General features: G+C 42.9%; 1 protein-coding gene across 1 annotated transcript in view; it reads left to right on the plus strand.

Moving 5' to 3' along the window:
- LOC148502819 (cytochrome P450 2F2-like) overlaps positions 1–19,642 on the plus strand; it is a 100,591-nt gene that overhangs the window by 72,467 nt on the left and 8,482 nt on the right. The window contains exon 9 of the mRNA XM_088449271.1: positions 10,616–10,757. Coding sequence (XP_088305397.1) covers positions 10,616–10,757 — 142 coding nt within the window. The remainder of the gene's footprint in view (positions 1–10,615; positions 10,758–19,642) is intronic.

The raw sequence follows: 19,642 nt of genomic DNA on the forward strand, positions 1-19,642 counted from the left end.
TTGTTGTTCTGGTGTGGTGATGCACAAAAATTTAAAAATTTGATTGATAACCACAACAAGGGTATGTCCCCTATCAAATTTACTTTTGATATGAGTAAAGAAGTTATCAATTTCTTAGATGTTAAAATCATCATTGATAATCAAGTGATCATTACAACACTCTATTCTAAGGCTACGGACAGTAGAGGTTATATACGTAAAGATCTTGAGCAGACAAAAAATAAGGTTATGATGCTTGATAGGAGTCAACTACTATCTAGAAAAGAAAAGAAGAATATCTCTAAAGAAAAATTCCCCTGGGTTAATAAATACAACACAGCATCCCCAGTAATCAACAAAATTACCAAAAAACATTGGTCCATCATAGAGTCAGACAGCAATCTTTTTCTTGAAGGTAAACAATTGATGCCCTGCTATTCGCGAGGGCGTAATCTTCGTGACCTATTGGTAAAAACTGATATTTCAAAAATGAACAAAATACCCTCTACTGGGTTTCTGACATCATCTAAAGTGGGCTGCATTAAGTGCTCATGCACTACCTGTCAGTTTCTTATCGCAGGAGACTCTTTTATGCACCCACGTAGTGGTAGAAAAATAGCCATCAAATTCCTTTTAACTTGTAATACGAGTTTTGTAATATACCAAATAATATGTCCGTGCGGCCTCTCCTATATTGGGAAGACGGAGCGCAAATTTAAAGAGCGCATGGCGGCACATCGCTCTTCTATAGGACAGGCTCTTGAAAGTGGTACTAGTGAGCAGCCGGTAGCATGGCATTTTGTAATTTGTAAGCACTCACTAAATAGTATTCGTTATCGTATGATTGACCATATACCCCCTCTTCTACAGGTTGGTGATCGTGCTACCAAACTATTGCAGTGTGAAGCCCACTGGATTGCCCGTTTGGATGTACTTCATCCTAGGGGTTTAAATGAAAATATTTCATATACGTGCTTTCTGTAATGAACCTTTAATAATCTCTGTCCGATAAGGTGTCAGAGGTACACTTTAAAACAACAAGGTAATTAGATTGCTGACGTCTGATATCATTTACCCATAGGGTACATTGAGGGCTATGTTGATAGCTCTTCTGTTTCGTAGTAAAGTCTGGAGTGGAAAAGAGAATTTAGATTTTTTTTAAAGATCTTTGATACCGTTAGGGACTCGCGATTTTTAGTTAGTGCAATAGCAATAAGATCTGTAAGGCAGTCATTTGTATTTATATTTGTAGTGTTTTTTATGTGTATGCACGTAGGTGTTATTTAGGTATCCATGGTGATGGTGACATGACGCAAACCCGCGCTGACCTGCGTGATGACGTCATCTGCCAGCGCCGCCGGACGGGTGCGTAGTTCCAGTTCCGGGGGAGCGGCTTCACACGAGGTGCAGCAAGATGTATTTAAGGCATGTCATTTGTATTTTGTTTGTCATCTTGAAAAAAGTTCTTATTGAACTGAAACGTTCATTTACATTGACCGTCTATTGTCTTTATTGGAATATGCCACGAGTACTGCACCCTGCCTGCTTGACTTATATATATATATACATATATTAAATCCATCACAAATAGACTCACATGCATAAACACCGCACATTACGCACAGTTGCGCTGTTTCACTCTACAAATAAACGCACCACGCACATTAGCAACTTTATGCAATATTCTCTTATACTTGCACACTCACATAAAAGGTTCCATAGCTTCAAAGAGTAGTATTCCAGATTTATTCATTTATTACTAATGTTGTGAAATAAACACTATTTGATGTCTAAGGTTTCGTATATGATAAGCAAACCATGTTTGATAGCGTACTGATCTACTCTGTCTCAACAGCTTTCCGGTGTCATCGGTGAGAACATCGCAACATGCATTCTCAACTTGTGAACTGTAGAGAGTTAAAACACTAAAATGTACTTGTAATGTTAGCAGCTTAGTTATGCATGCAGGGGGTAATAAGAAGACAACAAGCTTTTGAAGGCTGACCTGTGTCCATTTGAATCGACCTGTTAAATGTCCTGTAACAGAAGCACCGTGACTGAGAACCAATGGAATCATGCCAAACTTGCTGATTGTATTGCTTATCCCTGTAAGGGTATAAATGTGCGTGCAGACTCCAATCTGGAGTCTTCTTGCTGATGCTGTAGACGGAGGTCTCTTGGTGATGCCAGTAACTGGTTCCAGTGCGCATGCGTATGTATAACTGTACCTTGGGTCTGTATAATTTCTTTGCGGTAAATTGTCTTTAGATCACAGCGTGTAACCTACTGTTTTTTATATTGAAATAATATACTTTGTGAGTTGGAAACACATTTTCCAAGTCTGAAGGCTTTTATTTTACTGTATGACTACGTACGCAAATAGCGTCAATTTTACAAGGTATAGGAAGGTTTATCAGGTATAGGAAGGATTGTACCAGAGGTTTAATAGCGTTATAACAGATGGGGGCTCATAGTGAGGTCACTTACCAATTCACACGATAAACATACGGTTATCGATCTCTCACCAAAGGGTGGAGTGTGGCCACATGCAGTTTACCTGCAACCACTTGATGCCAAAGAGATCACTAGCTGTTATCGTGTGAGTCAAGGTACGCTGACTAGAATCCAGGGACAAGAAAGGAAAAAGTTTGTTTTCCTTTGTTGATTGAATTGCATGCTAAAAGGGGTGCCGCAGTATTGCATACGCAGCAGAGACACATTTTTGCATACGCAGGTTAGGGTAAGAGTCATACGGTTGTGCAGTATTTGCATTATTTTATATGCGACTAGTCGCACAATAGCGTATACGTGTTTCCAGTCTTGCTGCCACATGTTTTAAAACAAAGCCATTTAAAGATTACTTTATCAATTGTTGCCAATAACTGGGTTAATGTGTATTTTTCTGCGCAGGAAAAAAGTGTGTAACTGTGAGTATTTGTTTAGGGTGTAACACGGGACCTAAATGTTAAGGGTATCGTAAGACCCTTAAGTACTAGGTGTAACGTACGGCCTAGTAACTCTGTAGCAGCTTACCATTTACTTTACGCAAAGCAGGTGTATGGGTTGTTATTTTTGTTAGGGTTCGGCTCCCTGTGTGATTATAGTATTCAGTAATCAGTGTGTGTGATCTGTTAGGCTTATTTGAACACTATAATTGAACCACATAGTTTTGGTTAGACTGTGATTGTGAACTGGTGAGAGGGTGGACAAAATCAACTGGAAAACAAAGGGTACTTTGTTGCCCCCTAGCGGTTGAAACGTAGTCAAAAAGGGATTTTCTGTGTGGGAGCAGCTTTTCTTCCATAGGTGAGTGGAGGCGTCTCGAAGTCTTCCATAGGGTTCGTTGATATACCCTTTTTCCAAGGCATCCACAGGTAAGTGAAAGTATCTTGACTGTCTTTCACCAGTTTAAATCTTTATTGAAAAGCATAGGAGTTGTCCCAAGATGGGAGCCACGCAAACAATAGAGATGTTAGACAATGATGTGCTGCTAATGGAAGCGCCACTTGGATCGGCCCGTCGTGTTATGCATACTAAGGCCCTGATTCAGAGCCGCTCGTTCGTTCTGACCGATGTTCGCACATCTGCGCATGCATACGGATTGTAATACGCATGCGCGAACCAGTTAGTGCGGCCGAAAATCGTTTGTTCGCTAAATAGCGAATGACGGCTATTTTGAGTGACAGGAGGAGGCATATGTGGGTGGTAACAGGGGAAGGTGCTTGAAAACGGGGAGTGGAGATCAGAACGCAGGCGTGCTTAAAGGTCAAAACGGGCGTTTTATGGGTGTGCATAATTAAAACTGGAGCGTCATTGACCACGTCAGTTGGTTTTTTTTTTACTCAGAACTGCTCGCAAAATAGCGGTTGAAAAAACCAACCACAAGAATAGCGAGCAGTTCACATGCTGTTCGATGTACTCGATTAATCAAATTAATTAATCAAATAAATAGCGGACATGACGTATGGTGCGTGCGGCAAGGGGGCGTTTTTGTCAAAATTACAACCGCAAGTTTTGCTCGCTCGTTCAGACTTAGAGGCGTGAACAGACCGCAATGAGCGAACGGATCATTTGAATAGCCACCCCTTGTTTTTGAATGAACGGCCGCAAATAGCGAGCGGCTCTGAATGAGGGCCTAAGTACGGTGCTTATGCAATAAGGTATTGTGACGTATAGTTTAAGATAACGATGAAGAGTGTTAGACCGTTTCCCAGAATTGGTAGTTTTGATAAGGATGTATTGAACAATGTCTGGGATCACATCAGTCTGATGCGTTCTCGAGAGAAAAAGGTCAAATATTACGAATGTTTAAAATTGTGGCAGCATGAAGCGGATGCATGGTTTAAGAATGTGCAAGCAATGCAAACTAGCATTGCGAACGCATTACCAGAAAGTACACCCGCAGCGCTAAATTGCAATGCGTGCGAGCTGCAAAATAGCGCACACATGCTGCAAGGTAGCGTTGTGGAAGGTATTGCCAGTAGCTCACGCGCACCACAGCCACCTTATGTGGATGGGGTGCAGGTACAGTTATTGAAAAAAACCCATACAAATATAACAAGTAATTTGTACCCTCTCTTAAGTAATCAAAAGGAAAATGTTTATTATGTGGATGATGAGCCTATTGTTATGTCTGCCATTTCCCATGCTGTACACATGTTAGATGCTCCACCACGACGACCACAACTGGTGCCACCATCTCCATCAGTGATAGTACAGGAAGTGTTAACACTCCACTGCACCCGTAGAGGAAGTTGTTAACCCTATACGTAGCAGTAACAGGCTAAACTTCCAGCCAGGTAATAAGGTCAAAAGTAGCAATGCGGCCGGTCTGCATCCCATCCGGACAATAACTGTTCCGAATGGGAATGCAGATGCGAACGGAATAGTGCCCACAAGGGAAGTAGTAATGCATTGTCCTTGGACAAGAGTGGAGCTAAATTTAAACGTATGATTTCCCTGATCCCAAAAAGGAATTAGCCAAATGTCAAAGATTTTTGAGAAATTTGGGTAGTTCTCACGAGCCAACCAACAAAGATTGGCAAGTGGTGTTAAGGGCCTGTCTGCCACGCAATACCGACGTGACAAAATTTATCACGGAATGTGTATTGGATGGAGATGTTCCCTTAACAGATGAAATTAATCAAGGAAATATTTCCCGCATTGTAACTCAATTGGGGGTATATTTTCCAGTAGCAGTTAACTGGAACAAATTTTCACCTTAAAACAAAAGGAGAGTGAATCTGCAGAAGATTATTGTGACCGGGCTCTGCAGGCTATCATCCAGTACACTGGGTTGGAAGACATTAAAGATAGCACTCACCACAGGGCAATGATTGTCACTATACTCATGGATGGTCTTAAAGAGAAGAACCTAAAGACCCGGGTTCAGACCTCACAGCCTGGCTGGGGGGGAGTCACAATAGACACCCTCATAGAATCCGCAATTGAATATGATAAGAACATCTCTAAAAAGAGAGAGACCCAGAGCGAGAAACTAATGGCTGTCAGGATTGAAGCTCTAGAAGGAATGATGGTAACATCACAGCCAGCAGACACGCCTGCATCCACACCTGCATCTGAACAGTTACAAGTCCTCACTAATCCTTCACCACCGCAAACACAACCCTACCCCACTTATCACACACAACCACAATTCCCGTACTATCCACAAACCCCATATCTCCCACAATATCCTCCCCCTCAATATCCTTACCCATACCCACCACCTCTCCCTCCTGCTCAACCCACACAACAACCATTTCATCCACCCCTCCCACGAAAGTGTTATAATTGCAACCAGCCAGGACATCTAAGTAAGAACTGTACGGCAAAGAGGGAGTACCTGGATAACCCCATAAGGGATATACACAGAGACCAGCAAATGTCCAACAAGCACCAGCTCCAATTGTGGCCATTAATGCTTTAATGGAGAGTGGGAGCCAATGCTAGGAGTCGGGTCATATCTGTGGTCTACAGATAGACAGGTTGACGGGAAGTACTAGAAAAAAAAATGGTAATGGTAATTGATGTAACTGATACGCAATCTCTGTTCTACTTTCTTCCCTGTGTCCTAACACCCTGACTGTCAGTATCTTTTTGCTTTCACATAGGGGGCGGTGTACACCACACATGGACACGAGTGTCCCATGGGTTTATAGACAACCCCAGTATCTTCTCCCAGGCCTTATACGACTGTTTAAAATCTATTCAACCTGCCAATGGATCTGTTCTGATACAATATGTGGACGATTTATTGTTGTGCCCTGTTTCATTTATGCCCTGTTTAAATGATACTAAAATGTTGTGCTTCATCTCTCACACACAGGACACAAGGTTGCTAAGGAAAAATTGCAGCCATGCCAGGCTAAGGTCAAGTACTTGGGAAACTGTCCCAAACCCAGTGGCTGAGACACTACCTAGAGCAGTAGCTATTAATAACAGGGTTTAATTGTACAGAAGGTTGTATGCAGATACGGTATCCCTAGATTATAGGGCTACTCATTTCACAGGTGTGGTCATCAAGAAGCATGTGTAAGTTGATGAGTAATAGTAGTACCAGGACCACCCCCAGACCCCCTCTAAATCTGTCCCCCTTTGAAATTCTGTTTGGTCGACAACCTCATTTGATTATAAGTCCGCAGGAAGATTCGAAAGGTAACAATGAGGTAACTGTAAAGTATCTTATATCAATGAGTAAGCAGTTAAAACAGCAGCAGCAGAAATTGAAATTGTTGTCACCTGACATGCCAGAAGCAAATTGTCATGATGTCAAACCTGGAGAATTTGTTATGATCCAAAATTTCTTATGCTCAGGTTGTCTGGTAGATCGGTGGGAAGGTCCGTATCGGGTGTTGCTGAAGGTGGCCGAGAGAGATACCTGGGTCCATTCCACTCACTGTAGAAAGGTCAAAAAACCGGTGGAGATACAGGGTGGAGTCAAGGCAGATAACGTGAACCTGTCGATTGTGAGCCTATTCCGGGAGGGTTAAAAGGTGCAGTGAGATACCTGAGCTAAAGAAATGTGTAGATCAGTGCTTCCAGCAATGGAGTGGTCTGCTGTGGCCATCCTAGTTCTTTCTTCCAGAGTTTCTGTCGTGATGATCTGTTTGGGGATATCCAGTTTCTGTGATGGAGGACAGAGGACGGAGAGGGAAGCTGATAGTGATATCAATGAAGTGGAGTCAAGAGGAGGAGTGCTATGCCAATCAGGGGAGTGTCTGACCAATCTTAGTACTGTAACTGTTAAGAGATATGACCTTCACACATGTTGAAATGCTTGGTATTCATAAAAACACACCATCACCATATCTTCACACACAGTATGAACACAGAGACAAAAGAAATATGATACCTGGTGATGTGCATAAAGCCACTCAGTTAATTACTGAGACAACTGGCTTTCAAGTTTTAGTAGCATTGGATCCCACCAGGATCGCTCGGGGTACACTAAATTTTAGATACATCCAAGATATTGCCAAATTAATAGACAATATCACCGAGATGTATGATGACACGTTCAGATATACAGGTAAAGAGTTACAAGCTTATGAGAAAGAACTTGTGCAGCACAGGCTGGTGTTGAATTATTTAACAGCTGTCACGGGAGGGTATTGAGTAACTTTAGCCACCCAGTTTGAAGTAAAGTATTGCACTTACAATACCAACGATACAAGTGACCCCAAGGAGGTGATAGACCGGAAGATGGATGAAATTCTGCAGCTAAAATGGGAATTTCGGAAGAACCATAATGCTTCAGTGGCTGAAGTAGAGGAGAAGGTAGAGGAATGGGTTTCATGGTTGAACCCAGTGAAATGGTTCTCAGGTCTAGGAGAATGGGTCCAGGAAATGATCGCAAGCATATGTAAACTCCTGATCCTTATACTGGTTGTCATCATAGTAATTGGCATATTTGTCAAGTGTGTTCCTACTGTGTTGAAGTGTGGAAAATGCAAAAACAAGGTAAACCGCAAGAACGAATTTATGATGGTGGTCAGTAGTGACAATATGAATACTGAGGTAAAGGAAGAACTGCATTACAATCCTGAGTTAGAGTGTACTGTATGACAATGTAACCTGAATTTGTGTGGTTGTGCATAAATATATGGTTTATGTTATTTTAAGTCATCTTAGGTAACGCAGTCCCAATCCCCCTTTCCAAACATCCTTTATAGGTTAGATGAGCTCCCACATCTTGTCCATGGTCCCTTAAGGATCTGCAGATGGCGTATAAGGGTTGTTTTACTCTCCTGGAGATGCATTGTCTAAATGGTTCAAATGACCAACCCGTGTCATACCATATATAACATTAAACGGTATATTCTCATGCATGACTAAACAGATTCAGAATAGGTTGTGATAGCATTTGATTGGCTATCAAAGGGTGGACTGTCAAAGCCGGATGATTGGCTGAGGCAGAATCTGTTTACAATCGGAATCTGCAAGACGCCATTTTGCGACTGATATCCCAGCGCCATTTTAAGTTACAACTCACGAGCTAAGTACAGATGGCAATGTTTTTGGTAATCCTTTTAGAAGCTATGACAAGCCCATTCTGGGGACAACCTTGCATAGAAATATACCAAAACAAACACAGTATCAGTTAGTAACTAGAAAAACAGCTTCCTGAGAAAAGTAATTAGAGAAAACAATACACCAGAAACTGTGGGTGTTTTTGCATGTAAATTAAGAAACCTCACATGTAGGCAGGTATAGGTATGGCAATTGAAATATAACCCAGACAATGATCTGCACAATTGAATTTGTAAATAGGCAGAAGAAAACCTTTAGTTTCACTGTCAGACAGGCTGGCACCAGCAAACAGCTGGGGTCTCCACCCTGTTTGGGAGTGAAACTCATTACTAATAACACATTGCATTGCAGTTTAAAAATGTTAGTAAGGGATAATATATGTGTATATATATATATATATATATATATATATACAGTATATATATATACATATATTAAATCCATCATAAATAGACTCACATGCATAAACACCGCACATTACGCACAGTTGCGCTGTTTCACTCTACAAATAAACGCACCACGCACATTAGCAACTTTATGCAATATTCTCTTATACTTGCACACTCACATAAAAGGTTCCATAGCTTCAAAGAGTAGTATTCCAGATTTATTCATTTATTACTAATGTTGTGAAATAAAGACTATTTGATATCTAAGGTTTAGTATATGATAAGCAAACCATGTTTGGTAGTGTACTGATCTACTCTGTCTCAACAGCTTTCCGGTGTCATCGATGAGAACATCGCAACATGCATTCTCAACTTATGAACTGTAGAGAGTTAAAACACTAAAATGTACTTGTAATGTTAGCAGCTTAGTTATGCATGCAGGGGGGAATAAGAAGACAACAAGCTTTTGGAGGCTGACCTGTGTCCATTTGAATCGACCTGTTAAATATCCTGTAACAGAAGCACTGTGACTGAGAACCAATGGAATCATGCCAAACTTGCTTATTGTATTGCTTATCCCTGTAAGGGTATAAATGTGCATGCAGACTCCAATCTGGAATCTTCTTGCTGATGCTGTAGACCAGTGTTGGCTAACCTTGACACTCCAGCTGTTATGGAACTACATAACCCAGCATGCACTGCTACAGTTTTGCTATTAGGGCATGCTAAAACTGTGGCAGGGCATGCTGGGATATATAGTTCCACAACAGCTGGAGTGTCAAGGTTAGCCAACACTGCTGTAGACGGAGGTCTCTTGGTGATGCCGGTAACTGGTTCCAGTGCGCATTGCGTATGTATAACTGTACCTTGGGTCTGTATAATTTCTTTGCGCTAAATTGTCTTTAGATCACAGCGTGTAACCTACTGTTTTTTATATTGAAATAATATACTTTGTGTGTTTGAAACACATTTTCCAAGTCTGAAGGCTTTTATTTTACTGTATGACTACGTACGCGAATAGCGTCAATTTTAGAAGGTATAGGAAGGTTTAGCAGGTATAGGAAGGATTGTACCAGATTTTTAATAGCGTTATAACATAACCAATGCAGGGAAATGGCACTGATGATCATATTTGAATATATGTATATCTGATTTATTTTTTTCCAAGTATGTAACAGCTACCTAATGTTGTAGCGGTGCAATCAGGGAGATTGCTAGACTCTAGTCTTCAGGGAGCCAGGGAGATTGCTGCTATTCAGGGAGTCTCCCTGACATTCATGGAGAGTTGGCAAGTATGCCTAAACCTAAACCCAACTCCTCCTAGCCTAATAGCACCCCAATGGCTTGCTATAGTGTTTTGTTGTAATACAGTGCCTCAGTGCTCCAGTTCACAGTCCCACACCCTCTCCTGTTGCTCTCCTATGTGAAATGGTGCAAGATCACAAGGAAGGAACTTTTATATGCAATCCAAAACATGTGAGATCCGATGCAGGGCAGATAATGTTTTACCTCGTTTTGGGATCAGCAATTGGTGGGACGACCCGAGCCAGACCTCGGAATCACTTGTTTCCCCTAAGTTCGGGTGTGTTCGGTTTCCAGGGAAACTGAACCACTCATCTCTAGTAAAAATGTATTTGGACATAGGACTAGTACAAATCAAATGAAACAATAAAATATTAGCAAGTGTTTTATACTTATTTTCTCCACATCACCAGGGAACAGTCATCCTCCCACTACTGGCAGGAGTACACTATGACAAGACCCAGTTCAACAACCCGGAGGATTTCAATCCAAACAATTTTCTGGATGATAATGGGAAGTTTAAGAAGAACAATGCCCTAATGACATTCTCAGCAGGTGAGGGTCGTCCTGTCTGTGCAGATCTCGTGCTGTACAGTGAGGATGGATGGTATGATTGTTACTGAATAGAGAGACATCCCTCATTTGCATGGCCTGATTACTGTGTGTTGTGGGGAATGTTTGGAAACAGAATTCAAATAATAAAAGATTTGCAGAAATTAATAAAAGTAAGAACTAGAGATAAAAAGAATACAGCAATCCCAATTTTGAGACCAAAAGACCATTTCATCAAAGGACCTATTGGTAAACCAAGGTTTTTCCCAAAGTGCAGTAATGATATTAGTGTTTAATTGTGTATTTGCATTAATGTGAGTGAAATCAGAATGCTTCACAGGGTGAATGTGTATAATACAAGTTTTATATAAAGCATAAAATTGTAAAGACAATGTATGGACACTGTCAAACACATGATGCAAGATACAAAGGGCATGACTCAGAGGTGGACACTAATCCCATCGCCACTCTATACCCATATGCAGGTTACTGCAAAACTATGCAAACGCCGCAGCCACCAGTACTTGTATAGAGTCACCCACAGGTGGCGTCTTTCATCCACCACTTGATACAAAGACACACCATATTTCACACCATCGGACATCTGAGCTCTATGGATGTTCAGAATGTCTGTTGAAGTAAGCCGCCAGAGCCAATGCTACTGCATACACACAGGGGCGATGAGAGGGGGGGAGCGGGTACTAATTACCTGGGCACGGGCTTGATGGAGGGGCCCTGCGGGGGCCCAGGTCCAAAGCCAATCCCCTCCTCCCTGTCAGCTGAGCAGTCCAGCACATGCTGCTGTGTGCTGGGCTGCAAAGGGAGACTGCTTGCTTCTGCAGAGCAGCAGCAGTCTTCTCTGCCTACCCCTCTAAATATGTGCTGAGCTGAGGGGCTCACAGTGCCCCTCTCCCCAGCATGCAAGAAGCCTCCAGAAATTAGGTCACTCCACCTTCACCCGGACCCTGCATACACAGACACAGTCACTGGCAAATACACGTCCACCAATCGCTTGGGACATACCTGTGTTTGTCTAGCCTCCCCCCTGTTACCTCTTATAAATGCTCATTCACTGTCACTGCAACCACCATTGGTAATCAATTGCAGCACATTCGCAGAGCAATACATGCGCAGTACAAAAAAAACATAAAAACATTCTCAACTCCGCAAACATCAGCATTGCATCCACTTATGAATTCAGGGCCTGATTCAGAGCAGCTCACTCTGGCAGAGCGCTCGCTCTGAATCAGGGCCAGGCTTTTTTTTTTGGGGGTGCGGCCTCTTGGCCGCTTGCATAGCTGTGGGTGGCCACCCACAGCTATTGCGAGCGGCCGGAATGCTGGTCGCGATGGTCAAGACCATCACGACCATCAGGCTTGCGTAGAGACCCTCGTGGTAGGGTCTCATTACCGCAAGCCCTGGAGTGCTTTCGGCTCTATCAGAGCCGAGAGCACTCCCACTGACATCACTTGTGACCATCGCGACCATCGTTGCTTGCGACAAGACTCTTGTGGTAGGGTCTCATGGCCGCAAGCCCCAGAGAGATTTCGGCTCTAACAGAGCCGGAAGCTCTCCACTGACATCACTTGTGATGTCAGTGGGGCTGCCTCCAAACAGCAGGCATTCTCATGGGAATGCCTCCGTTTGGGCAGCCACCCCCCGGCCCACCCACCAAAGGGGGCAAGCTGTCACTCAACATCGACAGCTCGCCCCCTTTGGTGCGAGACCCGGAGCGGCGGAGTGCCCGTCGCTAGCCGGGTCTCGCGCATGTGCACGACGGAGCCGGCTCTATCGTGCACATGCGCTGTGGGCCACCATCGACCCGGTTGCGAGCGCTCAGCGCTCATGACCGGGTCTGAATCAGGCCCTCAGCCCAATGTGATCAGTCTCACATTAAAACTGAGTGCACATTCAGATGCATACATGTCTAATGGACTTTGTGACTAGACAAAAATATACACAACAAATATGGACAATTTCAGAACAGTAGGAAAACTACAAAAAAATTTTTTATTTAGCGTAAAAATAAGTGTAACCAGGGTTTAGATTATGGGTGTGCACCGGCCACTTTTCGTGTTTTGGTTTTGGATCTGGATCTTTCTTCGTGTTTTGGATCTGGATTGGTTTTGCCAAAACCACCCTTCCGTGGGTTCTGGGTTTTGTGTTTTGGATCTGTATTTTTTTTGCAAAAAAGCATAAAAACAGCTAAAATCCAAGAATTTGTGGGTTTTTCTGCTCCTATGCTATTATTAACCTCAATAACCTAAATGTCCACTCATTTCCAGTCTATTCTGAACACCTCACACCTCACAATAGTGTTTTTATGTCCAAAGGGTTGCCCCGAGGTAGCTGGATGACTATGCTAAGCGACACGAGTGGGCGGCACAAACACGTGGCCCATCTAGGAGTGACACTGCAGTGGCAGACAGGATGGCAGTTTGAAAAACTAGGCCCCAAACAGTACATAATGCAAAGAAAAAAAGAGGTGCAATATGGAATTGTCCTTGGGCCCTCCCACCCACCCTTATGTTGTATAAACAGGGCATGCACACTTTAACAAACCAATCATTTCAGCGCCAAGGTCTGCCACACGACTGTGGCTGAAATGATTGGTTCGTTTGGGCCCCCACAAGACAAGCTGGCAATTAATCTGTCCCTGCACAAACTGGCTCTACGGAGGCAAGATGTCGTCCTCATCCTCCTCATCCACCGATTCTTCACCCTCTTCAGTGTTGTGTACATCCTCATCCTCACAGAGTATTAATTCGTCCCCACTGGAATCCACCACCACAGGTCCCTCTGTACATTCTGGAGGCTGGTCTCCCTGGAAGAGTTGATAATTCATTTTTATGAACATCATCTTCTACACATTTTGTGGAAGCAACCTCCTACGCCTTTCGCTGACAAGGTTCCCGGCTGCACTAAATACTCTTTCGGAGTACACACTGGAGGGGGGGCAACTCAGGTAAAATAGAGCCAGTTTGTTTGTACAGGAGCCTCCAAATTGCCTCTTTTTCCTGCCAGTACAGGTATGGACTGTCTGACATCCCTACTTGGATGCTGTCACCAGTGTAATCCTCCACCATTCTGCCAGTGGTGACAGTATCATATGCAGTGACAGTAGACATGTCAGAAATTGTTGGCACTTCCTTCAGTCCGGACCAGATGTCCAAACCGGCCCTTGACTTATGACACAGGCGCACGCTTTGCGCTGCTGCTGTGTTGATGCACGTGCGGCTACTGCGCATACATTTCGCACACAAACACAGAAAAAAAAGAATTGTTTATTTTTTGTGAAGCGCACTTTGGGGGTTACACCACCCTTTGACAGACTTATGGGACACAGGCGCACGCTTGGCGCTTCTCCTTTGTTGATGCACATGCGGCTACTGTGCATACATTTCACACACAAACACAGAAAAAAAGATTATTTTATTTTTTGTGGAGCACACTTTGGGGGTAACACCACCCTTTAACAGACAGACACATGCTTGTCGCTGTTGCTTTGAGGATGCAGGCGCGGCTACAGCCCACACAATTCACAAAGACAGAAAAAAAAAGATTTTTTTTTTTTGTGGAGCTCACTTTGGGGATTACACCACCCTTCAACGGTCAAGTCAGCCTGCCCTTTACTTATGACACAGGCGCACGCTTGGCACTACTTTGTTGATGCACGTGCGGCCACAGTGCACACAATTCACAAACACAGAAAATATTTTTTTATTTTGTTTGGAGTGCACTTTAGGGGTTACAGCACCCTTTAACGGACAAGCCAGCCAGCCCTTTACTTATGACACAGGCGCACGCTTGACGCTACTTTGTTGATGCACGTGCGGCTACTGTGCACACAATTCACGAACACAAAAAAATATTTTTTTTCATTTTTTTTGGAGTGCACTTTGGGGGTTACAGCACCCTTTAATGGACAAGCCAGCCGGCCCTTGATTTATGACACAGGCGCACGCTTGGCGCTACTTTGTTGATGCATGTGCGGCTACTACAATTCACAAACTCAGAAAAAAAACCTAATAATTTTTCTTTGGAGTGCACTTTGGGGGAGCACTCCTGATGCACAGATCACCCAGCACCCCTCTAGGACTACAGCCTTTATGGGACACTGCACAACACAGTTCAGCCAGCCCCTATAGACTTTGGAGTGGACACAGCCCCTATGGACAACTGACTGCACAACACAGCCCAGCCAGCCCCTATGACAGCAGCACAACACAGCCCAGCCAGCCCCTATGGACTGAGTGGACACAGCCCCTATGGATAACAGCAGCACAATACAGCCCAGCCAGCCCTAGCTCCCACCCTCCCTCTTCACTGTCCACAGCCGGAGTGAGAAATGGCGCCGATGCCGGGACCTTTTATAGAATCCAAAACGCGCGAGATCCAGAAGGCGGGATGATGACGTTTTGCCTCGATTTCAGATCTGAGTCAGGCGGGAAAAGTCGAGCCTGACTCGGATATGACTCGGATCGGGGGGGCTCGGGGGGGTTCGGATTTCAGAAGTCCGAACACGCTCATCCCTAGTTTAGATGTTTACTTTTATGTACCTCCATCAAACTGTAACTACTCTCTCAACCAAGGGGAAACTTGGGGGTATTCACTTGCCAATTAGTATACAAATAGGTATTTCCCTTTAAAGTTTATCTACTAATAACAATCAGCCAATAGTTGCATTCACATACTTTCAGTCAATAAATTAGTAATTTCATCACATGGTTCATTATACTGGATCTTCACGATGTAATACTGATGGATAAAATGGTAAGATGCTGTATAACATTTCACTACTACAGTCTACAAATACTGTATAAAAACACTAGTACATTTTTATGAACACACATATGTATTTATACCATATCCAATGAATCAACCCTTCCCTGAGACCCATAACTCACTCAAAATGGCTATAGATAACCAGTTACACCATCTATAAATGCCCTAACATGTCAAGAATACATTTACAATGGAAATATAGCATGCATATACACAATAAAAAGATTGGAATATATATATATATATATATATATATACATATTCTATAAATAAAAACACAGGATGCGCCAGTTACTGTAGTGCATTATCCAAACATTTATTACTAGTAAATTTCACAATATAGGTAATAGATCACATACCACCGGTGGCGGTCAAACCACCATGAGTGGAAAGGCTTAAGGAGAAATCCTCCACGGGCACGAGCAGCATGCACAGCCAACAATCTCGCATCACAACATAGTCGTGCTAGGCGATGAGCCTACGCGTTTCATCACATGGCCTTCGTCAGAGGGCTGGCCTAGCATCTCCAGAACTCACCTTAAAAACCAGAATGTAACCAATCACTCGTTACATGGTGTCACCACTTGAATTTCTATTATACAAGTTGTTATACAATGTTGCAAATTCAATATCCGTGATAACCTCATAAGTTAAAAGCAAAGTGCTCATATTACATATAGAAAATATAGATCGGCAAATCAGCTAAATAATTTCAAATATCAGGCTTCAGACTTTGGGCCCGATTCAGGCCCGCTCGCTAAGCTGCGTTCGTATGCAGCTGGCCAATTTGTGCTAACTGCACATGCGTATAAGATGCAGTGCATGTGCGCGACCCAGTAACTGCGATTGGGAAGCGATCACTCATAGGGCTCAATTCAGACCCGCTCGCTAGATGCGTATGCTCGCTCCCAGCGTATGCACATTTGGCTAAGTGAAGGCAAGGCAGGCGATCGCATGGCAAGCCATAAGCATGCCCACTATGTCTTGGCGTGCGATCACCCTGTGTATGCAGACGCCCACCAGCCTGTCTTAAGATGCCCACTAGCGCACGTCATCTCCAAGAAGTGTATGCAACCATCGGTACATCAGGCACCATCCGAAGCGAACACAGCACTTGAGGTTGACTATACCCTACCGCAAGCACTGCGAGCACATCAGTGCATAATTCAACCAGGTAATGTGTACTATGATGCTGCCTGTTAATTATGCATGCCTCTGAAACAGCGTTAAGATGCTCAGGCATGCCTACGTTCGCACCTTCACTCCCCCGTTTCTAGTGACCTGCCCCTGTTACCACCCACAAACAGCTTGACCTGTCACTCATTCAGCTGGGCAGTCTATGCTGGACAAGCGTATACTTCCCGATTGCTTGGACTATTTCGCGCATGCACACTGCAATGCATACGTATGCGCACATTGCAAAATATCACCAGTTACGAGCAAACGCTTGCTAGCAAACGGGTCTGAATCGGGCCCATAGTACACAGACGGCACGCTAGATTGACTGGATGGTGACAGGGAGAGGATAATGAAAACGGGGATGTGGTGGTGCGAACGCAGGCGTGCCTGTGCATTCTAACAGCGTTTCAGGGGCATGCATAATTTATACGCAGCGTCATAGTACACGTCACCTGGCTGTGTTTTACACTGCAGCGATCGCAGTGCTTGCGGTAGGGTATGGTCAACCACAAGTGCTGCATATGGGTTCGATGGTACTCGATGTTACCGATTGTTGCATACACTTCCTGGAGATGACGTGTGGTAAAAAGGGACAGTGGGCTTCTTATGACTGGCTAGGGGCATCTTACATACACGTGCTAAGAACTAGTGAGCGTACTAATGTCTTACCATGCGATAGCAGCTTTTGCATGTATTAGCAGCTGACGGCTGCGTGCGAACCCATCTAGTGAGCGGGTCTGAATCGGGCCCTTTGTTTTAACCTATTCAGGTTCATATCCTAGCGATCCCGCTGCAAGGTAATTGTCTAATAGCGCAAATCATTAGACACATAGCACATATCAATAATTACATATATCACAAACAAATACATTTAAAATTAAAACATCATAATTAATACATATAAAAAATATACAATAAGTCAATAACTATTCAATATAAGAAAGGAGAAATGTCAAACCCCTCATTTAAACCATTAGGATGTATGGTATTTAGAGTTACAATCTAATAAATTTCTGGTTTAGATAACAAATTGAGTCTATCCCCACCTCTCTAATCCAGCATCATATGTTCAAGACCAATACATCTTAAATTCTGTAATTTACTCCCCTGACATGATTTAAAATGTCTGGGGACACTGTTGATTTGAACCAAATTTTTTTTTTATATTCCTGGTATGCTCCAGGATTCTGATTTTTAATGTCCTTTTGGTTTTACCTACGTATCTTTTTCAAAACCATATATCAACATGTAAATTACATAAGCGGTGTTACAATTGATAGCACTTTTTATTTTATACTCTTTTTTTACTATCAGTAGCGGATAAAGTTTTTTACCTTTCAAACCATAAGGACAGATTTGCACAAATTGCACGTAAAGAAACCTGCAGGTTTACTCAGAAATGATGTTCCTTTTGATTGATAACTTTTATACAGTAGGTAGTAAACTAGGTAAGAGGTAGTTTTTCAGAGTTCTCGCTCTCCAAAACACAAGTTCAGGTCTATCAGGAGCGCAAGGGGATAACACTGGGTCCATTTGATAAAATACCAGTGTTTATTAAAAATCATTCTTATATCTGCACTGAAAATGTTGAATTGGGTAACAAATGGACACTTTATTTTAGGTTACCCTTCAGTACCTTCCCCATTATTCTGGACCTATATACACATATATACTCTTCTGTTAGAAGGAGCAATGCTGATGTCCCTAGCTAGGTATAAAATGTAATAGTTATTTTTTTCTTTATTAATAATAATAATAATAATAATAATAATAATAATTATAGGATTCAATAATTAATAATCTATTGCTGCTCTAGTCTGTGTCAGGGTGAGCTCTCTCTCTCTCTCAAGTTGCTAGCATTTTCCGGGGAGACTGGTGATTCATGGTGACAATACTTCATAATCCGATATGGCTTCTCCACTAATAATTGAAAGCTTACCTTTTTATGAATCTGTCAAAGGTTATTATGTAGTAGATGATGGAGTTCAGTCAGTAAACAATATCCTTATTATTTGGGTCAGTCTAACACTGGAGGGTGGTTGGCTTAACAACTGGGTGCTGCTGCTCCAATTTATTAGCAGTTATTTTTTCTAGGCAAGTGCACCATTAGTGTAAGTTATTTTACTTCATAAAAATACACAGCTCAGTAAACAAAATACCAAGAAAAGTGCAGACTATGTGGCAAACTATTGAATACTATCATGGGTTACTTTGTATATAGTCAGTGTACTTTGAGCTGTATTGCTATGCTCACCCACCTCCTCGAGGCGATTTGTCAGTTCAGGACCATGGACAGCTGATACACAGCAGTATAACAATGATTGATAGGGGCTGTCTGCAATCTCTGCTACTCTCTTTGAATGATGCTGCTGCTCTCCTCTCCAGCTCCAGGAAGTCTATGCTGGTCACTTTTGCTGTCTCCAGGGAGTCCTCAAACTTTACACTGACATGCCTGCTGCTCCCCCTTGGTCAGCCGGGCTCTCTCTCTTGATGAGTCTTCTCACAACTCCATTGCCACTTCAAAGGTGGCAAAACTCTGATCTGCTCCCTCTAATCGACTGTCTCTCACTTCACTACAGATACCTGATGACGACCCTCAAGTGGAGTGAGGCAGCTCTATTTATCCCCCTCAAACTAGATCCTTGGATGTCTCCCATTCTGCCCCCGAGCCCCTCTTCCCTTGGCATGCAGGCTTCTGGCACTTTCTTGGTGTGCCTGTTAGCCATCAATATGATTTTATGGTAACAGAAAACACACATATAATATATATTATGCAACTAATACACATAATAATGAAATGATTCAGTACATATATGTTACATAAAACGCCATACCCACAGACAGTAATCTGTTAGCCCTGTCAGGGGTTACATAACTGTGACAAGTCAGTACGGCAATACTGTATTTGGCTTCTTCTGAAGCTA

Source organism: Taudactylus pleione, unplaced genomic scaffold, assembly GCF_031769625.1.
Source record: "Taudactylus pleione unplaced genomic scaffold, aTauple2 ptg000481l, whole genome shotgun sequence".
Classification (NCBI taxonomy): Eukaryota; Metazoa; Chordata; class Amphibia; order Anura; family Myobatrachidae; genus Taudactylus; species Taudactylus pleione.